Consider the following 17099-nt stretch of genomic DNA (forward strand, 5'->3'; position numbering starts at 1 on the left):
ATGACGTTCCCGCCGCCAGATCCTGCACGCATCAAGCACCAGCTGCCGTCGAGGCCGTCCTTTGTGCCCATGCATGGAAAAAAGCCGCCTGTCGCGGCTCCGGTCCGAGCCACTCGCACGCAGTTGGCCTCGTCGGATCAGCCCGAGGCGGGCCAGCACCACGCTCTGACCTGGCAGCAAAAAGGGCTGCTACAGCCTCTCAAGAGCCGTTATCATCTGCAATCCAAGGGCGCGTCACCGAAAAACGAAGCCTGTCTCACCTGGCAGCAGCGAGAGATGCTGCAAAGGCAGGCGGATCAGCCGGCGTCGCTGGAGCCCATCGTAGTCTCGATCGATACAATCGACCAGCTTCGACCCACCTCGCCGCTGCCATCGCTTGCTCATGTGCCTCCACCGCTGCGCTTCGACATGACGGAAGAGGGGCCGCAGGTTTCTCTGCACAGTAAGGGTGATCGCCGGCGGCTTGATTGCCGCGCCGGCTGCCTGCCGAACTCGCCGCAGAAGCTGGTCAAAAGTACCATGCCGGACGGTCCACCACCCTGCGACAACGTCTCGGACCTACCCACTTGGTACGATCCGTTCAAGGACGGACCGCTCTGCGTCGTCTCTGGCGCCGAAGTCAAGTCGACCGAGCGATCGACCGCATCGACCGCATCGACCGCATCGACCCTCTCTCCCCCGCTCTCCCTGCACGCTTTCGGCGGTGCCGAAGCATGGTGTGCCCGCCGAGACGCCCCTGACTCGCCAGCCCTCAGCTCGACACCGTCCACGCCCGCTCTCGACTCGAGCTCCTCGCAATCCAGCATCTACAGTCCCAGCATCAGCAGCTCCGCCACCTCCAGCCCAGATTCGCTGCACGCTTTCGTCCGCACTCCTTTCCCAGCCTACCACCTCGACGCGGCATCGGCCGCCGCAGAGTACCGCAACGCCACTGCCGAAATCGCAACAAACGAGTCGGGACCCGACGCCTATGCCGGTCCCCTCTTTTGCTCCAACGCCCCACTCCCTCAGACGCTGCCTGTCCCCGCATTCTCGAAAAGGCCTCGTTGGACCAGCCCTTTACCCGCTGGCGACCGTCTATAGGCCACGTTCAAGTCCATAAATCGCATCGCCGACCGAATCCGGACCAATCGCCCATCCTTCGTAGCATAAATCATTCCGCCCTTCGCTTGCCTACCAGCCTCTGCGACATTGTTGTAAACATAAGTAGTAACTTGTGGCAGGCAACTTTCGACTCAGGCATACAACGGACGCTGGAGCGCGTTGCGTGGAACGCACGAGCGCACGAGCAGAGCGCCAGTGTTGACGTCGAGAACGAGCCTCGAGCCACGAGCATGGAGTAGACGCTGCAATCAGCCTCAGAACAGTCTCTCCCGGTAATTCTTCCTGCATCTGCTTTCCACAGCGTCTTGGAGTCACACACTGCCGACAGGCATAGGAGGCACAGGGCCAGAGAAGAGGGAAAGAGGAGCGTATATTTCACGGGTCTCAGGCCGAGTCGCTAGTAGACCCGAATCTTGGCCGCAGAGACCCCCTGGTCGAGCGCCGCGGAACTGCGAACAGGAGGGGAGTCATGGACGCGCGCCCGAACAAGCAAGACCTTGCGACGAGGCACGGTCACCGAACAGCGGAGAAGTCGGGGAACGAGAAGCAATTTACGGCGCGTGGATGACTTCGCTGGGGGGTACGAGGGAAAGCAGGGCGACAGAGAAGGAAGAAGGGATGATAGAGGAGGGAATAGAGCTGAAGGAGGAAGAAAGAGAGGTGCCTCGGCGACGAGTTCGGACGAGGTCCTGCCATGTCGACAAAGTGACTTCCCGTGCGCTTGGCGAGCAATCCCTCAAAAGTGCCCGGGCCCACAGCCGTGCAGCTTGTACTTGCATTGCTTGTCCTTCTGCTGGCTCATCGGGACGCCGGGCTTGCATGCGTTCGTGCACTGCCAAACAGAGCCCGTGCCTCCAATACCATGGCATGCTCCGAAAAGCAAGACTCCGTAGGATGTGCAACCGGGCTGGTAGTAATTATCCGACAGCACAGGGCGGCAGCCATAATTGTCCATGAAGAACTTGAACGGGTCGCCCTGTGCGGCGCCATACCTGTAGAAAGCGTTTTGTATGGCGCATTGGCCAAAGAATCCGGTGTCATCTGGGTTCGACCGCCAGATCGTGGTGGTGGTGTCGGCGCTCTGGGCGCTGACGCCACAAACGGCGACGGCGAGGACAAGGGCGGCGAAAGTGCGCATCGCGATGTACGTTATTCCTTGTGGAATGAGGGCAACGTCTGGACAGGGATGCGTGATGGTGTCGGTTGGGATGTCAGCCGGTCAGACGGCGGAGGATGTAAAAGGCACCTTGTCGAAAGGGGCTGACGATTGACGGCGGTATCTGTGGCTGCGAGTGGCAAGAGATGGGTTGGGATGAGTCGAGAGAGAGAGAGAAGTGGTTGAGAGGCCGCCCTTTTATGCTTTTCCGAACGCGCTTGGATACTCCAAGGAGTTATGAGTGCAATCGAGGCAAGGCCAGCGACCGAAGCAGCATCTTGACCGCCAGGCCGCCCCGGCCGGTTTTCCCTCGCTCTCAGTTCAACGATGCAAGGGTGGTCACTAGTCACCCACTTCATCTGTCGCCCGAACCGGACGGTGGTTGCTCATCGACCCCAGTGAGTCACAGCCACAGCCTTTTGGACCCACACGCTCGGCATCACGCCCTCTACAGCGCGACTCCACCCGCGCAGGCTCACAATGCCCTCATCCTCGTCAGAATTCGTGACTGCGTGGGGGCGGTACGGCCCTCATGGAAATGAGACGCTGACTGTTACGGGAGATGTCGGGCAAGCTTGTTGCAATTACGGTTCGGTAGTGTGGGGACCGGCAGTAGTGTGGGTAGCTGACGGTGTGGGTGGCCAGTATACATATGTACAGTACCTCTCCCCGATTGTCACGCTGTTACGATCTTTTCCGACGCCGACAGAGAGCGGCGGTGTGGGCTCAAAGCCGCATCACAGCGTCGGGCACGCGGTGGTGCCTCGATCCGACTGAGCTTCTGCTCGGCCTCGCACATCCGTATCCAAACAACGTCTCCCAGAGCCTGTCTAGTTGACTCGACGATACCCGCCTCTGCCATTGAGAGTCTCGATCAAGCACGCTACCGTGGGCTCAGCTGTATGAGGCTTCGAGCGCGTATCTCGTTCGTTCGTTAAGACGACGTGTCGGTGTACTCCAAGCATCGGCTCAGGAGCTTCTCTCACTTAAGAGGCTTGCGGTTTCAAATCGACGGCGGATAGATCAGGTTGCAGGAGAAGGTTGAGGAAGAGCGAGTGCTTGGTGAATGTTCCGACGAGGACGCCAGACATAGAGGAGGCTCCTTTTACTTGCTTTTCCCTTCCCAAGACGGGTTTCTTGCAAGCAACGATTCCGGGAGCAGAGCAAAGACGTCGCGGGGCGTCCGGGGCGTCCGGGGCGTCGTGGGTGGACCCCACCACATCTGCCGGACATCCGCCATTCAGCGTTCACCTACCGCTGCGGTAGAAGGCGACGAGGTGGGCTGATTACCTGCAGGCGCACCACAGCTGATTGTCATCACAGTCGCTACAGGTTCGCCGACGAGGGTGGACATAAAACAGCTATGGAATTGATCTGCAAGCGGGCTCCTGCTCCGCACTGATCGTTTACTACGACTGTACCTGGCAACGCGCCACTGCCGCTCCGACACGGCCTCGGACCGACCCCAGGCCTTCGTTGCCGTCGTGCATCTTCCTGTTCCCGTCTCTGCGACTCGACTCAGGGTCAATGCACTGTGTAGAGACGCAGTCGAGCGGAGGGGCCGCGTGGGAGGCATGATACATGGTGTCAGGACGATGAATACCGACGCGGCGCTCCACCCATCCAGTGCCGTGCCTGCCAACGCCTATCGACTCACGAGGATCGAGTCCGGGCCGCGCCGCGCCGCGCTCAAGAGCCAGCTTGGAGCGCGACGAACTTTCCGTGGAATTGGTTGCAATACTTGAGCAGCTCGTCGTGGCCGAATCGGCAGTACCCGTCGGCGGGCTGGCAGCCGGCGGCGGTGAACTGCAGAAGGATGCCCCGATCGGTCCTGTTGATCTCGCACCCCCACTGCCACGTATTGCCGTTATCGTCGACCACTGGAGCCGAGGCAAAGAGCCAGGCGCTCCCACTGGCTGCAAAGGCCAGCACGAGGAAGACGGAAGAAGCGGCTGCCTTCATGCTTGTCGATGGCGAGAGAGGGGTTCTGAGCGTGGGGTGCTTGAGGGCGGTGTAGGAGGGTCGGTGAATCCTTTTTTGCTGCTGATTCCTGGAGAGCAGTCGAGGGAAGGCTTGATGTGTGGATCGATGGCGGATAGCGCCCCGCAAGCCTGCCTTTTATCCTCGCGCACTTGTGCGTGCAAAGCCGTCTGCCGTCTCGGCATAGCCTGGCCGGGCAGCATCCCTAGAGCGATGTGAGGGAACGACGCCTGGTTCGTTGTCGAGCTATGTACATACATACGTCGGACTACCCACATGTTGTCCTGGGGCAAGCAAGGACCTTGCAACGTGGTGGGGGAAAGCTACGGCCCCTAGTGCCTTCCGCCCCACCCGGGGCGTGAACGACCCCACTTCCGCGCCGACAGTAGTAGAACGTGCAACCGTAAATGCATTCGTAGGTCGTTGTCCTCGGTAGAGCAGAGCACCGTGACAAAGAGTATGTACTGCACAAGCTCGGCACGCCCCACCCTTCGGGACAGAAAAGAAAGGCGGCGCGAAGCGTGTTGCTACATACAGTAGTTACAGCCAACGGCGCTCGAGGCTGAGTCTAGGCAACTCGCGGTACGTACAGTAGGATTCGAATCTTTGTTCGTGTTCTAGGCACAGATGCCCAACCCCGCCAACCGGGCGTCTTGTGCGCCGGGCCCGGCGAAGACGTAAATGGGTTTTTTACGGCAGCATGGCGTGCCGCGACCGGCATGCTGTTGCCCCAGATCAGTTCGGGCGCTCATGCGGGGCGGTTTAGCGTGCAAGGCGCTCCTCGCTGGCATGGCGGATCTGCCAGGTAAGCTCGTAGGTGCCCAGCGCGTCCTCGTACGTGCTGAGCGGGCGGGGCGCCTCGCGCGACTCGCTGGCCGCTACAAACGTGGCCATCTGCGTGTAGAACGGGTCGTCGTCCTGTCAGATGGCGCGGAAGCGGGTATCTTCGGTCAGCTTCCAACCCCCCCAAGCGGTCATCGGCTTCGCCGTCAATTGCTCACTTCGAAGACGACTTTCTCTGCAAGTCGCAAGGTCCGAGTCGGCGGTGGAGGAAGGCTTTTGTCGTTAGCCAGCAGCTGAGTGGTATCTGGGCGCTCTCCTGTGGCAGTATCCGAAGGGGGGCTCACCTTCTTGCGCGGCGCCCGGCCTGCGGATCGAGAGCGAGGGTGAGCGCCCATAGGCGTCTCGCAGGCGCATCACCCAGCCATCGGCCAGGACTTCGAGCTCGGTGTCGTAGGTGGTGCCTGCGGGCGAAGCAGGAGGTCAATGAAACTCGTCAGCTCTCTCGATCAGTCAAGTCCAAACGTGATGCACAGCTCTCCCTCGGCACAATTGGCTCACCATGAAGCGTGATGCCATGGCAGAGGGTGCCAATCGTCCCGAGCTGATGCTTCCAGAACGCAGTCGTGACTCTGGGGACCCTCTTTGGCTCCTCGATGAGACTCTCGTCGAACCCGAGCTTGGAAAGCGCCCCAGCGGGCTCGTTGTGCTCGACCGCCGTGGCCCTGACAGTGTCGAGGAGAGCCGGGTTGGAGGAGACGCCGGCAATGTGTCGGACCAGATCGACAAAGTGCGTAGCCTGCTCCACGACGGGGCCGCAAGAGGCCGACTTGTCCCACCACGAGAGCTTGCGAGCAAACTCTGCGCGTGCGAGGGCCGAGATGTGCCGGCAGGTAGACTGTCAGGTTGGCAGAGGGCAATCGCGGGCGGGTATCGATCGGGAGTACTCACCGTAGGCCATGAAGTACCTCGCATTGATACAGGTTGGAATCAGCTTGTGCTCTGACAGTATCTCGCTGCGCGGATGCCAGGACATGCCGAGAGGCCTTGACCAGTCAGCCAGGAGTCGATGTGCTGCCATGCCAGTCCACGAGGCTCCACTCACCGGATTGCAGCTACGGCCTTGCTGTATCGGAGCATGTATCCTACTCCCAGCGCCTCGCCGTTAGCCTGAGACCAGACATGCATCTCCTTTAAGGCCGCATGGCACTCTCCGCCCTTTGGATCGACGGCGGCAACGGGCTTCTCGACAAGGATGGACCCTGCACGCGGGAAGGCGCGACTGACGAGCACGTCGGTGTCCTTGCCCGGCGTCGTGGTGCCGCGGAAGTGCGGTGGGCACCCTACGACGATGAGGTCGATCGACTGACCGGCGAGAGCCGTCGAGGCATCGTCAATGTTGGCAAAGGCACGGCAGGCGGACCAGCTGGAGGACGTGGGGCTCGAGCTGGTTTTCTCGTCGATGCGAGAGGCGCACCGGGAAGTGTCTGGATCAATGAGAGCCAGGACTCGGAGGCGGTCTCCAAGAATGCGCTCGAGGCGCAGCGTGTGGTTCCAAGGCCCCTCTGGCGAGCCTGCGAGGATGATGAGCGAATAAGCCCTCTGGTCAGCGCCTGGATCGGTGAGCCGGGCACGACCTGGCCAATAGCGTACCAAAGTTGATCTCGCCGGCCCCGATGATCATGACGTTGTACAGAGAGCGAGACGCCATCGTTGGCAGAAGGGGTGCACAGATGGTGGCGGTTGTGATGGCGGTGGTGGTGGTGAGAAGACGACCATCAGATTGCTCGTCGTCGGCCAGACTCAAGACTGCCCGAAGATCCAGGATTCCCACGGCACGTCGTCGTCGTGGCCCGGGCGAGCTCGGCAAGCAAATTCGCCGAAACCATGCAGCTTCGGCCCGCAAAGGCCAAACATCGGGACGGGCAGACGGGACGGGACGGGACGGCGGGTAGTGAGCACATGGTCAAGAAGCGCTCGACTCGGAGAGCAGATGGTCGGGAGAGTGGATAAATTAGCACGACAGGGGAAATCCGAGAGCCAGCATCTTCAAGGACTGCAAGTAGTCCGAGAGCACGGGAAACGTTCGACAACGGTTGAAGCAGCCAGCCAGACATGCGAGGGAACGGTAGACGGTAGGAAACGAGCGTGGTTCGATGCAAGAGGAAGGGGGGACAGGGTCGTTAGAGCCCGCTGGTAACGCCGAGGGCGCTCTTGTGGCCGCCAGCGCCAGAGCTGGCCTTTTCGCCGTTGAGGAGGCCGGAAGTGAGGGGCTTGGAGCCCGGAGCGTTGCCGCTGATGGCGCTGCTCTTGGGCGGCGCCTTGGCAGCGTTGGGCTTCGACGGCGCAATGATGCCCGAAGTCAGGCCGCCGAGGGTGTCGCCGACGGGGTCCTTCTTGGGGGCCGACTTGGAGGGGGCGGGAGCAGGCTTCGGGGCAGGCTTCGGAGCGGGCTTGGGCAGCGAGAGGGCAGGGCGGGGAGCCGGCTTGGGCTTGGGCTTGCTCTCCTGCTTGACCGGTGCCGGCTCGGGCTTCCTGTCGTCCTCGTCCTCGTCATCGTTCCAGGACTCGTCGTGCTTCTCCGCATCCTCCTTGGGCGCCTCGGGCTTCTCAACGGGAGCCGGAGCGGGAGGAGGAGGGGGAGGCACGTCGAAGTCGTCCGACGTCGTGACGCCGCTGCCGCTCGTCTGGTTCACGACGCCGCCCTGCGCCGAGTTGTCGCTGTACTGTCCGCCCTGGCCGTTGTTGGCGATCGAGGTCGACGATCCGCCCTGGGCGTTGGCCGAACCGTCCTGCAGCGTGTTCTGGCCGACGTCGCGGCGGATCGGGGCGGCCGAGACCGAGAGCGAGGTCAAGCCGAGCAGGACCAGGACGAGGGCGGGAGTGAGGGAGAGCTTCATCTTGGCAAAAGGAGTGGAAGGAGTGGAAGGGGAGGGGGGAAGGGGAAAGGGCCGAGACGGAGGAAACGGGATTGAGAGTGGAGAGGTTGGAGGGGCAATGGTGTAGGGAGCGGGGGAGGGCGGGTCGCGACCGGGGCCAGTCGACCTTATAACGGTATAATGGCAGGCTGTGCTGCTCGACTCATTCGCTCGGAGCGGTGTCTATGGTCGTCGCTGAGGTACGATACTGTCACTGTAGCAGCAGACGCCGCGTGATACCACGGCCACGTCTCGACGAACCTTGATTGCGCTGTTGACAGCTGCGTCTGCGCAGGCAAGTCGGGCAGGTGAGCTTAGCTTCCATGTCGTGAAGGCGGGGACGTGCTCGGTGGGGTAGGCGCTCGTAAGTCCATGGAAGCCCTTGCCTTTGCCTCCGGACAGCAAGGATGGGCGGCAGCGTCATGCAAGGCGAGCCTTGTACATCACGTCAAAGGCGGCCAGCATGAAAGACGCCATGTTGATCCAGGGAAAGTAAGGTGTCAAAGCATTGCGGCAGGAAAAGAGCGTGGTTAGCGTGGGTCAGAGGGAGGGAGGGAGAAGCCAGGTAGGGAATTGCTTGACACCTCGTCGAGGTGGCTTGACGTGGCGCATCCTGCATGGCTGCGGAGACCGGTGGAACTGCCGTGCGAGGATGCCATCTGGTCTTCCTCGCTGTGGTGTTGCCGGCAATGGCAGTGGCAGTTAGCAGGGCAGGTGCAGCGCAGCGCAGCGCAGTGCGGAGGGGCCGGGCAGCCGACGTAGGTCCGGAGAGGTGCAAACGCTCCGGCATCCTAGATGGGCTCGTCTATCGGGGGGCAAGAGACGACGGCGGCGTCGAGGCTGGTTCCTCGTCAAGCCCGCACGCCGCCAGCTGTCACGCCATGGACGCTTCCCCAGCGTTTTAGCTCTGGCTTCGATCCGGTGGAATGGAACATGCGAGCTTCTCGCAAGCTACAATAGGGACCCGAGAAAGTCTAGTTGCTGGACGGTGCGGCTTGGCTTTGGCGCCTGGAAAGGGTGACGGACGAGGACGTCGGAGTCGCGCTTTGTCGTTCTTCAGAGACATGTCAGAGCTGCGGCTGTCCGAGGAGGTCCGCCCGCGACGTGTGACGTGCAAGGCGGCAGTAAGGTGTACCCGAGGTCGGTGCCGCCGGTTGGTCAGACTGTCGGGAGAGGAGCTGGAGCAGAGCAGACTTGGCGTCCTACCGTGGTGCGACTGCAGTGGTGTGCGTCAAGTGGTACAGGCAGGCGTTGGGTTGAGGCTCGACAGGAGGCTGCAGCGGCGCGTCTCCTAGCCTGCCATCATGTCGGCAGAAGCTTCGTGGAATGTGATATTGCCCGCTCAACGCGTCGCTCCATCACGCGCTTCTTCACTGCCTGCTCTGGCCGATGGGGCGTCGTAGCGGCTCGCACGAACGCCGTCCGGGTCAGGGTGGCAGCTGTGCTGACTGTTGACGTGGGCAGAAGCACGCGTAGAACGGCACCAGTACCGGCGCGATCGACCCAAGTGGCTTGGGAAGCAGTGGCGAGAATGCTAAACTAGGTCCTAAGAAGTTCTCGAAACTGAGGTCCATCGAAGTGTGGCGGGCGCCTCCGCTGTCGGCGCCGCTAGACACTACAATGACGAGACAGCGACGGGAGGTCGTCCGCATGATCGTCGTCGCCTAGCCCTGGGCGCCGACGCAGAAGATCCGGTAGTCCTCGGCACCCCTCCAGTCGTACGCGACGATGCCACCATCGCCGGCCAACTCCCTCAGCACCTGGCCCGGGCTCGTGGTGCCTTCGCTGTTTTGGCCGGACAGCCGGAAGACGGCAGCCTCGGACCCTGCCGCGCTGGCGTCGAGGTCGATGGGGCTGACGGTCAGCAGGTTGCCGCAGAGGTATTCGAGCTCGACGTCGGACCAGGCGCGCGCATCCGCATCCTCCTCGGCCGTCGCCGCATCCCATGCCGTCTCGTAGCCCGCGACGCTCGAATCTGCCGCCGTCGAATGCGCCGTCGAGGTCGAGACGGTCGACACAGGCCGCGACATCGATCTCGACGCTGGCGCTTGCCAACATCCCCCGGCCGCCGAGTCGGAGCCGAAGATACTGTTCCTCGACCGGGTGTGGCCTGCGCGAGGCATGGAGGGCGGGTGGCCTTGCTCGGCCTGCGCGGACATCGCCGGCCCCGCTGGCCTCTGATAGTCTGACAGGGGCACCAAAGGCACCAGCTCAAGCTCGGCGTTTCGGTGCAGGTCAAAGTTGACCACCGCCTCCGTCTTGAAGCTGACCCGCTTCATCTCGATCCGGCTCGGCAGGAACGCCACGGCGGTGATGCCGACGTGGATGCCGAGCACGTTGCCCTTGTTGAGGCTGGAAGAAGAGTTGCGCGAGATGAGCTGGGGCCGGGAAGACGACAGTCCCCCGCCAACGTTGCCGGCAGTCCTTGCGCCGCTCCTCAGATGGTCGACCGAGACCGGTCCACTCGATCGGGCCCGCTCGACGCCCAGCACCCGCGCCCAGCCCGAGACCGAATTGGGCGTGTCCGACCACTGCAGGGCCGCCAAGGGAAGCGGCCGTGCCAGATCGACCGGCAAGGGCAGCGGCAGCACCTGCGTGATGCTGCCTCGCGAGACCAGGGCCATCCGCACCGAGACGAGATTCGTTCCCGCGGTGAGGTCGGGCGTGCTGCTGCTTCGCCTGAGCGGCTGACGGCTGCTGCGGCCGCCGCGTGCGCCCTGGGCATCCCCACCGCTTGCGCCGGGTCTGTTCGGCGCCGTGTCGTGCAGCGAGTAGCCCCGTGCTGGTGGAACGCTGGACGGACCGTAATCGTCATCGCTTCCGCTGCTGCTGCTTTCGGCCTGAACGGCCTCGTATGCCCGCCGGCTCGCGTCATCAAGGTACTGTCTCGAGGCGCGGCGATCAAACGACAACGACTGCGGCGGCGGCGGACGAGGCAGCTCCTTTTCGCGCTGCGCCGCCGTCGCTTCGCGCGCGCCCGGAACCTGGGGCAGCGGCCTGGCAAGCGGCTGCGCATACGATGCAGGGCGAGGAGGCGCGCCACTGCGCACAAACGACTCGGCTCCCGGTGGCACCGAGCTGCGACTGCGGGAGTGCGTCGGCTCGGCATCAACAATGTGCTGCCGAACCCGGATCTGCGCTTGAAGTGCAGTGAAGCCGACCCAATTGTGCTTGCTGCTCGACTTGAGGTCCTGCGTGCCGTTCTCCCTCTGACGCTCGTGGCCCGCGTTCGACCTCGTGGCGCCCGCCGACGAAGTGTTGGAAGCTGTCGGTCCGAGGCCGAGCGAGATGATGCTGCGGGGTCTGGGTGCCTTCTCCTTGCTGCTAGGCGACGCCGTCGGGCCAGCGACCTGAGGCAGCAGCGCCAGATGCGATTGCCCGAGGGATCCGTTGCCTGGAGCGGCTGCGACGACATCCGCCAAGGGCATCAGCTCAAACTCGCGCACGTTGGAATCGCTGAGCCGGATAACGACAGATCTGCGACCGAAGCTGACCATGACACAGAGGTCAGCGCGGTGCCACGAGCTCGGGGCGGCGCTGGCTAGGGAGTGGTAAGGCTTGAGGATGCTCGAGTAGCCGCTGAGCGGCCGCTTTGCGTTGTGACCCCCGTGGCCTGCCCCCTTTGGAGAGGCCGAGAGCGGTGCGTCGGCTGACGAGACCTTGAGCTTCATGCTCGCACTGACTGCTCCACCGCCGGACGACGTCGGCGATCCCGATGCCAGCGCACTGTCGGCCACCAGCGCAGGGGCGAACGCGACGGCCTTGATCGCAAAGGGAGCGTACAGCTCCTTCATCCAGGCCCAAGAACGTCCTCCACCCCGCTTCGCCGGCACTGCCTCGTACACCATCACGCTCTTTGACGTCGCCAGCGCCAGGTACCAGGTGCCGCTGCCCTTGGTATCCGGACCTGCCTCGTGGACGGTGAAGAACAACACGCCACGACCAGTGGCTGACGCCGAGTGGTCGCGGTCCTTGCCCTTGCCTGAGGCATGCTTTGCGGCCGCTGGACCGTACGCGTCGGCCCCAAAGAGCGATGTGTAGGAGCCCTGAGCGGACTGGCCGGGCGCAGAGGCGCTCGACGTCGGGGCGCTGATTGGCACCGAGCTGAGCGCGAGCGCGAGCGCCGTGGCGAGGTCGGGATCCTTGGCGAGCAGGCTCGCACCGTCCCTGTCGTCCTTTGTGCTCGACGCGGCGAAACTTTCCACGCTAAAGCTGTCGCTCTGGAACGACGCCCGGCTTGTCTCGCGTCCGAGATCCAACGACGGCCGGAAGCTGGATCGATCCGATGGGTCGTCGAGGGCCCTCGCAGTCAGCCTGGGAGAGCTTCGTCGGCTGTCGGCCGTTCCGAGGTCAGAGGGCAGAGGGTCGATGGTACCGACGCCATCGCTGGTCCCTCTTCGGCTGTGGCCCGGACTCTTTGCGTGCCTGTCGCCCTTGGACTTTTCCTTGGCGAAGGTCCTTTTGAGGATCGCTGCGAGTGTGTTCTTCTTCTCCTTGGACGCGGTGCGCTCGCCGACGAGGTCCATAGGCAGCTTGGGCGCCTCGTGGTCGAGGGCGTACAGCAGCACCTTTCTGAGCGCCTCGAGATTCCACATCCGAACCGATCCGGTTCCGCCTGGTGGAACCGCTCGACCTGGTCCGCCGCCCGCAGCGCACCCGAAGTTGGCCGCCGCGATGCCTTCGGTGCCGTCGGGAAAGCTCGCGCCGTGCCCGTGGCTGGAATTCGAAGAGCTGCCGGGGCCGCCGGAAGCCGACGTCGTCACGCTCTCAAAGACCGTGCCTGCGTGGGCGCTCAGCTGCACCAGAGGCTTCGGCAGGTATGACGACGTGACCGCCGTCGTCGGTGCCGTGAGGGCCAGCAAGATGCCAGAGGCGCCCCTCCCCGACCGGGCCGCTGAAGCGAACGGCCCGGGCGAAGAGACCGGCTCGTTGGACGAGAGCACGCACATTTGATAGATGCCAAGGCCTGACCAGACCTGTCAATCCAAGAGGGTGGCGGTGTGAGATGAAAGGATGTCAGCCAGCGTGCCATCATCCTCCGTCGCAACGCCGCGCCACGTCTGCGACTCACGTGGATGCACTTGGCCTCCTCGATTCGTGCGTGCGCCGCCTCCTGCGATGAGGATCCCGTCGAGCTCTGGGCACCTCGCGGCGCTTGCTGGTGCTTGTCGCGGGGCGGGCGAACTGGCTTTTGGAAGAGGAATAGGCCGTCTGCTGTGCCGACCAGGACCACTTGCCTCGGTCGAGCTCGAAAGCGTCGGACCCCGGGAAGAGGAGGCGCAGGTGGCAGCTCGAGGAGGACCGAGCAGAGCGGCTGCGAGTGAAGGTGTGGGATGAATCTGGAGCCGTAGTGGTGGACGTGGAGCGGTGGCAAGGAGCCAGGATCCACAGGCTGCAGGGTTTGGCAGCAATCAAGAAGAGAAGATCGGCCGCATACGGTCAGAACAGCCATCGTCGCAACCGACCCGTAGGGGAGCAAGAAAGAAACTCACGCTCCAACCGTCCTCGCCATCTTCGTCGTCACTGCTGCTGCTGCCGACATCGAGGTCATCCTCAACTGCGTCCGGGTCATTGACGCCCGTGCCCCAACTCTTTTTCCTGATGGGCGGCTGGACCAGGAGGTTGCCGTTGGCATCGACCGACGTCGAGGCTCCCGCAGCTGCATCCATCCGCGCGTAGTGGCGTTCCAACGCTCTCTTCTCCAGCCAGCCCCGCCATCTCGGGAAGCGACCGCCGCCACCACCTGCCGCCGCGCCTCCCGGGACGCCTCCTGGCCCTGCGTCAATGGGCGGCGGGGGATGATCCGGCGGAGGCGGTGGAGAGTAGGCATCTTGCAGCTGCAGCTGCCGTTGGAAGGCCTCGTTGAAGGGAGAGGGCTGGTTCCCGGCGAAATCGATGGCCGGGGGCGTGGGCGGGAAGTCGTGGGTGTGGTAGCCGGGCGGCGGTGGCTGGAGACGCAGATCGAATTGCGGTGGACCGCCGAGGGCCTGGTAGCCACTGCCCGCGGTTTGAGCGGACGTGCCGGTGTCGCTAGAGGCGTTTGATGTCTGCGAGCTTGACCAGCCCATCGGCACATGCCCCGGGGGCGGGGGCGGGCCCAGGCCATCCGTCGCCTGACCTCGGTCGTCTGCCATGGGCTGATCGGGGATGGCGACGTCGTCCGAGGTAAGGCGGAAGAGCGGCGGCAAGAAGCCAGTGGGCCTTCTTGAGACGACCTCGCCGTCAGATTGGTGGCCTGGGACGCCGTTGTGATGCAGCTCTGGCGGCGTCGACGGGCCGGATGCGGGCAGGCTGTGCAGGCCTCGCGGAGAGTGCGCGGGCAGTGCATTGTAGCGCGGGGCCAAGGGCGGCGGTCTGGCCAGGCTCGAGTCGCTGGTCATGGTCAGATGGTCTCTGGCGGCGCAGAGCACCTCGGCCGCTGTCTCGTCGTCAATCTCGAGGAACGAGTGGACGTGCTGGCGAGAGGCGTCCCTGACAGTGGAGCTGGACGAGGCCGAGGCATTCTGGACCAGGCCATCGACCCCGGTAGGAGGTCGGGAAGCGCTCATCCGGAGCTATCGGCGAGGCGGATCAAGGTGCATCCAGGGCGAGCGAGAAGCCTGCGTCCCGTTCGGCGAAGGACTGGCAGAGTGGCAGGCAGTAGTAGTGCAGCGGGTGTCGGGTGACTCCGACGCCGCCGTGAGGAGGTCGCGGCGCTGTCTCCGGCCCGGAGCTGCCAGCTAGCCCAGCCCTTTCGGACGGGGACCGAGGTACAACGGCAGCAGAGGACAGCGATGTTAGGGCTGGCCCTTGCTTTCAGATCTCGAAGCGGCCGAGACAGTCGGGCGGGCAAGAGCCGAGGGGCGATGCTGCCGTGGCGAAGCCAAGAAGATGTGCAGGGAGATGATGTTTGTGAAAGAGAGAGGAGCGAGACCGCAGCGGACGTGGTGATGGCAATGGCGATGGCAATGGCGATGGCAATGGCGATGGCAATGGCGATGGCAATGGCGATGGCAATGGCGATGGCGGGTGATGGTGGTTGGGGCTGGCTAGGAACAGGCCAGCGAGGCAAAGCCAACAAAGCAGGCCGTTCGTTGGGCTGTGCTTCTGCGCCGGCAGCCGTGCGTCACACGGGCCTGCACCAGAAGTGTGTGTGCTGCTGCCACCCTACGCCTGGCTCTCTCTCCTGTCTCCTCTGGCCTCTTTCTAGTTGGGCCCATGCGGACCTGGCCAGGGCAGGCCACCCACCTTGAATCACCTCCACCTTGTGGCCAGGCCTGACCGTGCCTGCCTTGCCGCGAAAAAGGAAGCAGCGGCCCTCCTCGTTCCCTCGCTCCCGCGTTGCCCCGCACCCGTTGGCCATCGGTTGCTCCGCTCAATCGGCCCCGCTTCTTCCTTTCCCTCTCTCTCCCTCTCTGTCTCTCTCTGCCACCATGCGGCGAAAGGTTGCCCTCCCTTCGAGCCCCGCCCTCACCGCATTAGGTCAAGCTACAGGGGTTGCGTGGGTGGCCCGCCGCGTCGCTCCCCGCCGCCTGATCGGCTCAGTCGAAACCCCACGGCCTTGGCCGCTGCCGAGGAACGACGCCGGCTCTTCCACTCTCCGAACGGATCAAAGCCGAGATGGCCAAGAGGTCAGGCCTAGGTCTCTATGCCAACAGTGCGCTGCGATTACAAGTACAAAAGGTGTTCGGGGAGAAGATGGGGAGCGGATCCGGCCGCCCTGCGGGCCACGACGTCGCCGCAGACGTACGGGGCTGAACGGCATGCCGGGACCAGCCTGCCGTCCGTCTTGATCCGGCCTAGAAGTTGAGGCGCATCGCCAGCGCATCCTCTCCGTCGGCGTAGTAGCCCTTTTCGACGTCGCTGACTTCAAACCCGAGCGTGTCGCGGTACAGGCCGATGGCCGCACGGTTCGTCTGCCGGACGTGGAGCGAGACGTACTTGGCACCGAACACGTCGCGCATCGCCTCCTCTGCGTCCGGCGGCAGAGCAAGTCATCCCGGCATGAGGGGGCGAGGGGATCATCGTCAGCACGCGCGTGGGTGCAGGAATGTGGCTCTGTCGGGCCGGGCCGGGGCGCGTCCCAGCGGCGCCCACCACCGCCTACTCACGGCTCTGCTTCATGAGCTTGTTGGCGAGGCCAAGCCTCCGGTAGGAGCGGAGCACGCTGATGCTGGTGACGTGTCCGTGGGGCACGCCGTCTTGGGGCTCCTCTTCCATCTTTCCCAGGATGTAGCCGACGATGCGGCCCTTTTCGTCCTCGGCGACGTACGAGAGCTGCGGCCAGGTGAGGGCGTGGTAGAGGTAGTAGCGCATCGTGTAGTTTTCGGGGAGGTTGTGCAGGTTGCAGTTCTGCATCCCGAGCATGTCGTCGATCTGTAACGTGCCGCGGTGTTGGGAAGCAGAGGTTGCCCGTCAGCCCAGCGGTCGATGGAATGCCAGTCCGCGGCGGCGACTTACGGTAGCCTCCCTGATGTTCATCTTGACTGGCGGTGGGCCGAGGTGGTTCCGGTGGCGGTCAGGTTGAAGCGGATCGAGGCACGAAGCAGGCAGGTCGATGTCGTCGGCTGCGAGCTACGACATCTTCCTTGCTGGGTCCAAGCTCACCCTCGACTCCGGCTGAAAATGGCCCTTTCTCGCTTCTCTCGCACGACAAGAGCCACAGGGCGACCGCCAGAGGCTGTTGCTTCTCCACCTTGAATGCCACGCAGGCCGGCCTGCCACGCACGCACCTCCGCTCTGGCCCTAGGAGGGCAGCCCAGCGCGGGCGAGCCCCAACCCTGGCCCAGCCGAGGCGACAGACGAAGAAAAGAAGGCGCGTCGACGGGGTTGGGCGCAGGGACAGCCGGGCAGGCAGGCCGTCAGGCAGGCAGGGCGCAAGCGGCAGGCAGGCGGGCCAGCAGGCGAGGCGCAAGCAAGCAAACGTACAGGTGGCTCGCTGGCTGGCCTGAGCCCACCTGCCGTCGCCCGCCCCCTTTCCAGCCAGCCCGCCAGCCGGCCAGCCGCCAGCGAAAACCCCAACTCCCGCCAGCAAAGAGCCAGGCCAGGGGCACCCACAGCAGCCCAAAAGGCAGGCAGGCAGGCAGGCAGGCAGGCAGGCAGGCAGGCAGGCAGGCAGGCAGGCAGCAGGCAGGCAGGCAGGCAGGCAGGCAGGCAGGCAGGCAGGCAGCAGGCAGGCAGGC

General features: G+C 63.9%; 6 protein-coding genes across 6 annotated transcripts; 1 reads left to right on the forward strand and 5 right to left on the reverse strand.

Annotated features, from left to right (window-relative positions):
• Positions 1-1083, forward strand: PFL1_04232 (uncharacterized protein; the record flags this gene model as incomplete). Its single annotated transcript, XM_007881755.1, has 1 exon — positions 1-1083. The coding sequence occupies one exon, from the start codon at positions 1-3 to the stop codon at positions 1081-1083; it is 1083 nt and encodes a 360-aa protein (XP_007879946.1).
• Positions 1084-3949: 2866 nt separating this feature from the next.
• PFL1_04233 (uncharacterized protein) lies at positions 3950-4222 on the reverse strand (the record flags this gene model as incomplete). The annotated part of the gene is made up of 2 exons (XM_007881756.1): positions 3950-4140; positions 4174-4222. The coding sequence occupies 2 exons, from the start codon at positions 4220-4222 to the stop codon at positions 3950-3952; spliced, it is 240 nt and encodes a 79-aa protein (XP_007879947.1).
• Positions 4223-5002: 780 nt separating this feature from the next.
• Positions 5003-6731, reverse strand: PFL1_04234 (uncharacterized protein; the record flags this gene model as incomplete). Its single annotated transcript, XM_007881757.1, has 7 exons — positions 5003-5158; positions 5242-5258; positions 5368-5484; positions 5582-5881; positions 5972-6036; positions 6126-6594; positions 6674-6731. 7 exons carry the CDS (start codon positions 6729-6731, stop codon positions 5003-5005), a joined length of 1182 nt encoding a protein of 393 aa, XP_007879948.1.
• A 472-nt stretch (positions 6732-7203) lies between these two features.
• Positions 7204-7920, reverse strand: PFL1_04235 (uncharacterized protein; the record flags this gene model as incomplete). Its single annotated transcript, XM_007881758.1, has 1 exon — positions 7204-7920. The coding sequence occupies one exon, from the start codon at positions 7918-7920 to the stop codon at positions 7204-7206; it is 717 nt and encodes a 238-aa protein (XP_007879949.1).
• Positions 7921-9602: 1682 nt separating this feature from the next.
• PFL1_04236 (uncharacterized protein) lies at positions 9603-14486 on the reverse strand (the record flags this gene model as incomplete). Its single annotated transcript, XM_007881759.1, has 3 exons — positions 9603-12914; positions 13010-13330; positions 13431-14486. 3 exons carry the CDS (start codon positions 14484-14486, stop codon positions 9603-9605), a joined length of 4689 nt encoding a protein of 1562 aa, XP_007879950.1.
• Positions 14487-15716: 1230 nt separating this feature from the next.
• Positions 15717-16398, reverse strand: PFL1_04237 (uncharacterized protein; the record flags this gene model as incomplete). The annotated part of the gene is made up of 3 exons (XM_007881760.1): positions 15717-15889; positions 16029-16293; positions 16378-16398. 3 exons carry the CDS (start codon positions 16396-16398, stop codon positions 15717-15719), a joined length of 459 nt encoding a protein of 152 aa, XP_007879951.1.
• Positions 16399-17099: the final 701 nt, after the last annotated feature.

The sequence above is a fragment of the Pseudozyma flocculosa genome (assembly GCF_000417875.1).
Source record: "Pseudozyma flocculosa PF-1 unplaced genomic scaffold scaffold00013, whole genome shotgun sequence".
Classification (NCBI taxonomy): Eukaryota; Fungi; Basidiomycota; class Ustilaginomycetes; order Ustilaginales; family Ustilaginaceae; genus Pseudozyma; species Pseudozyma flocculosa.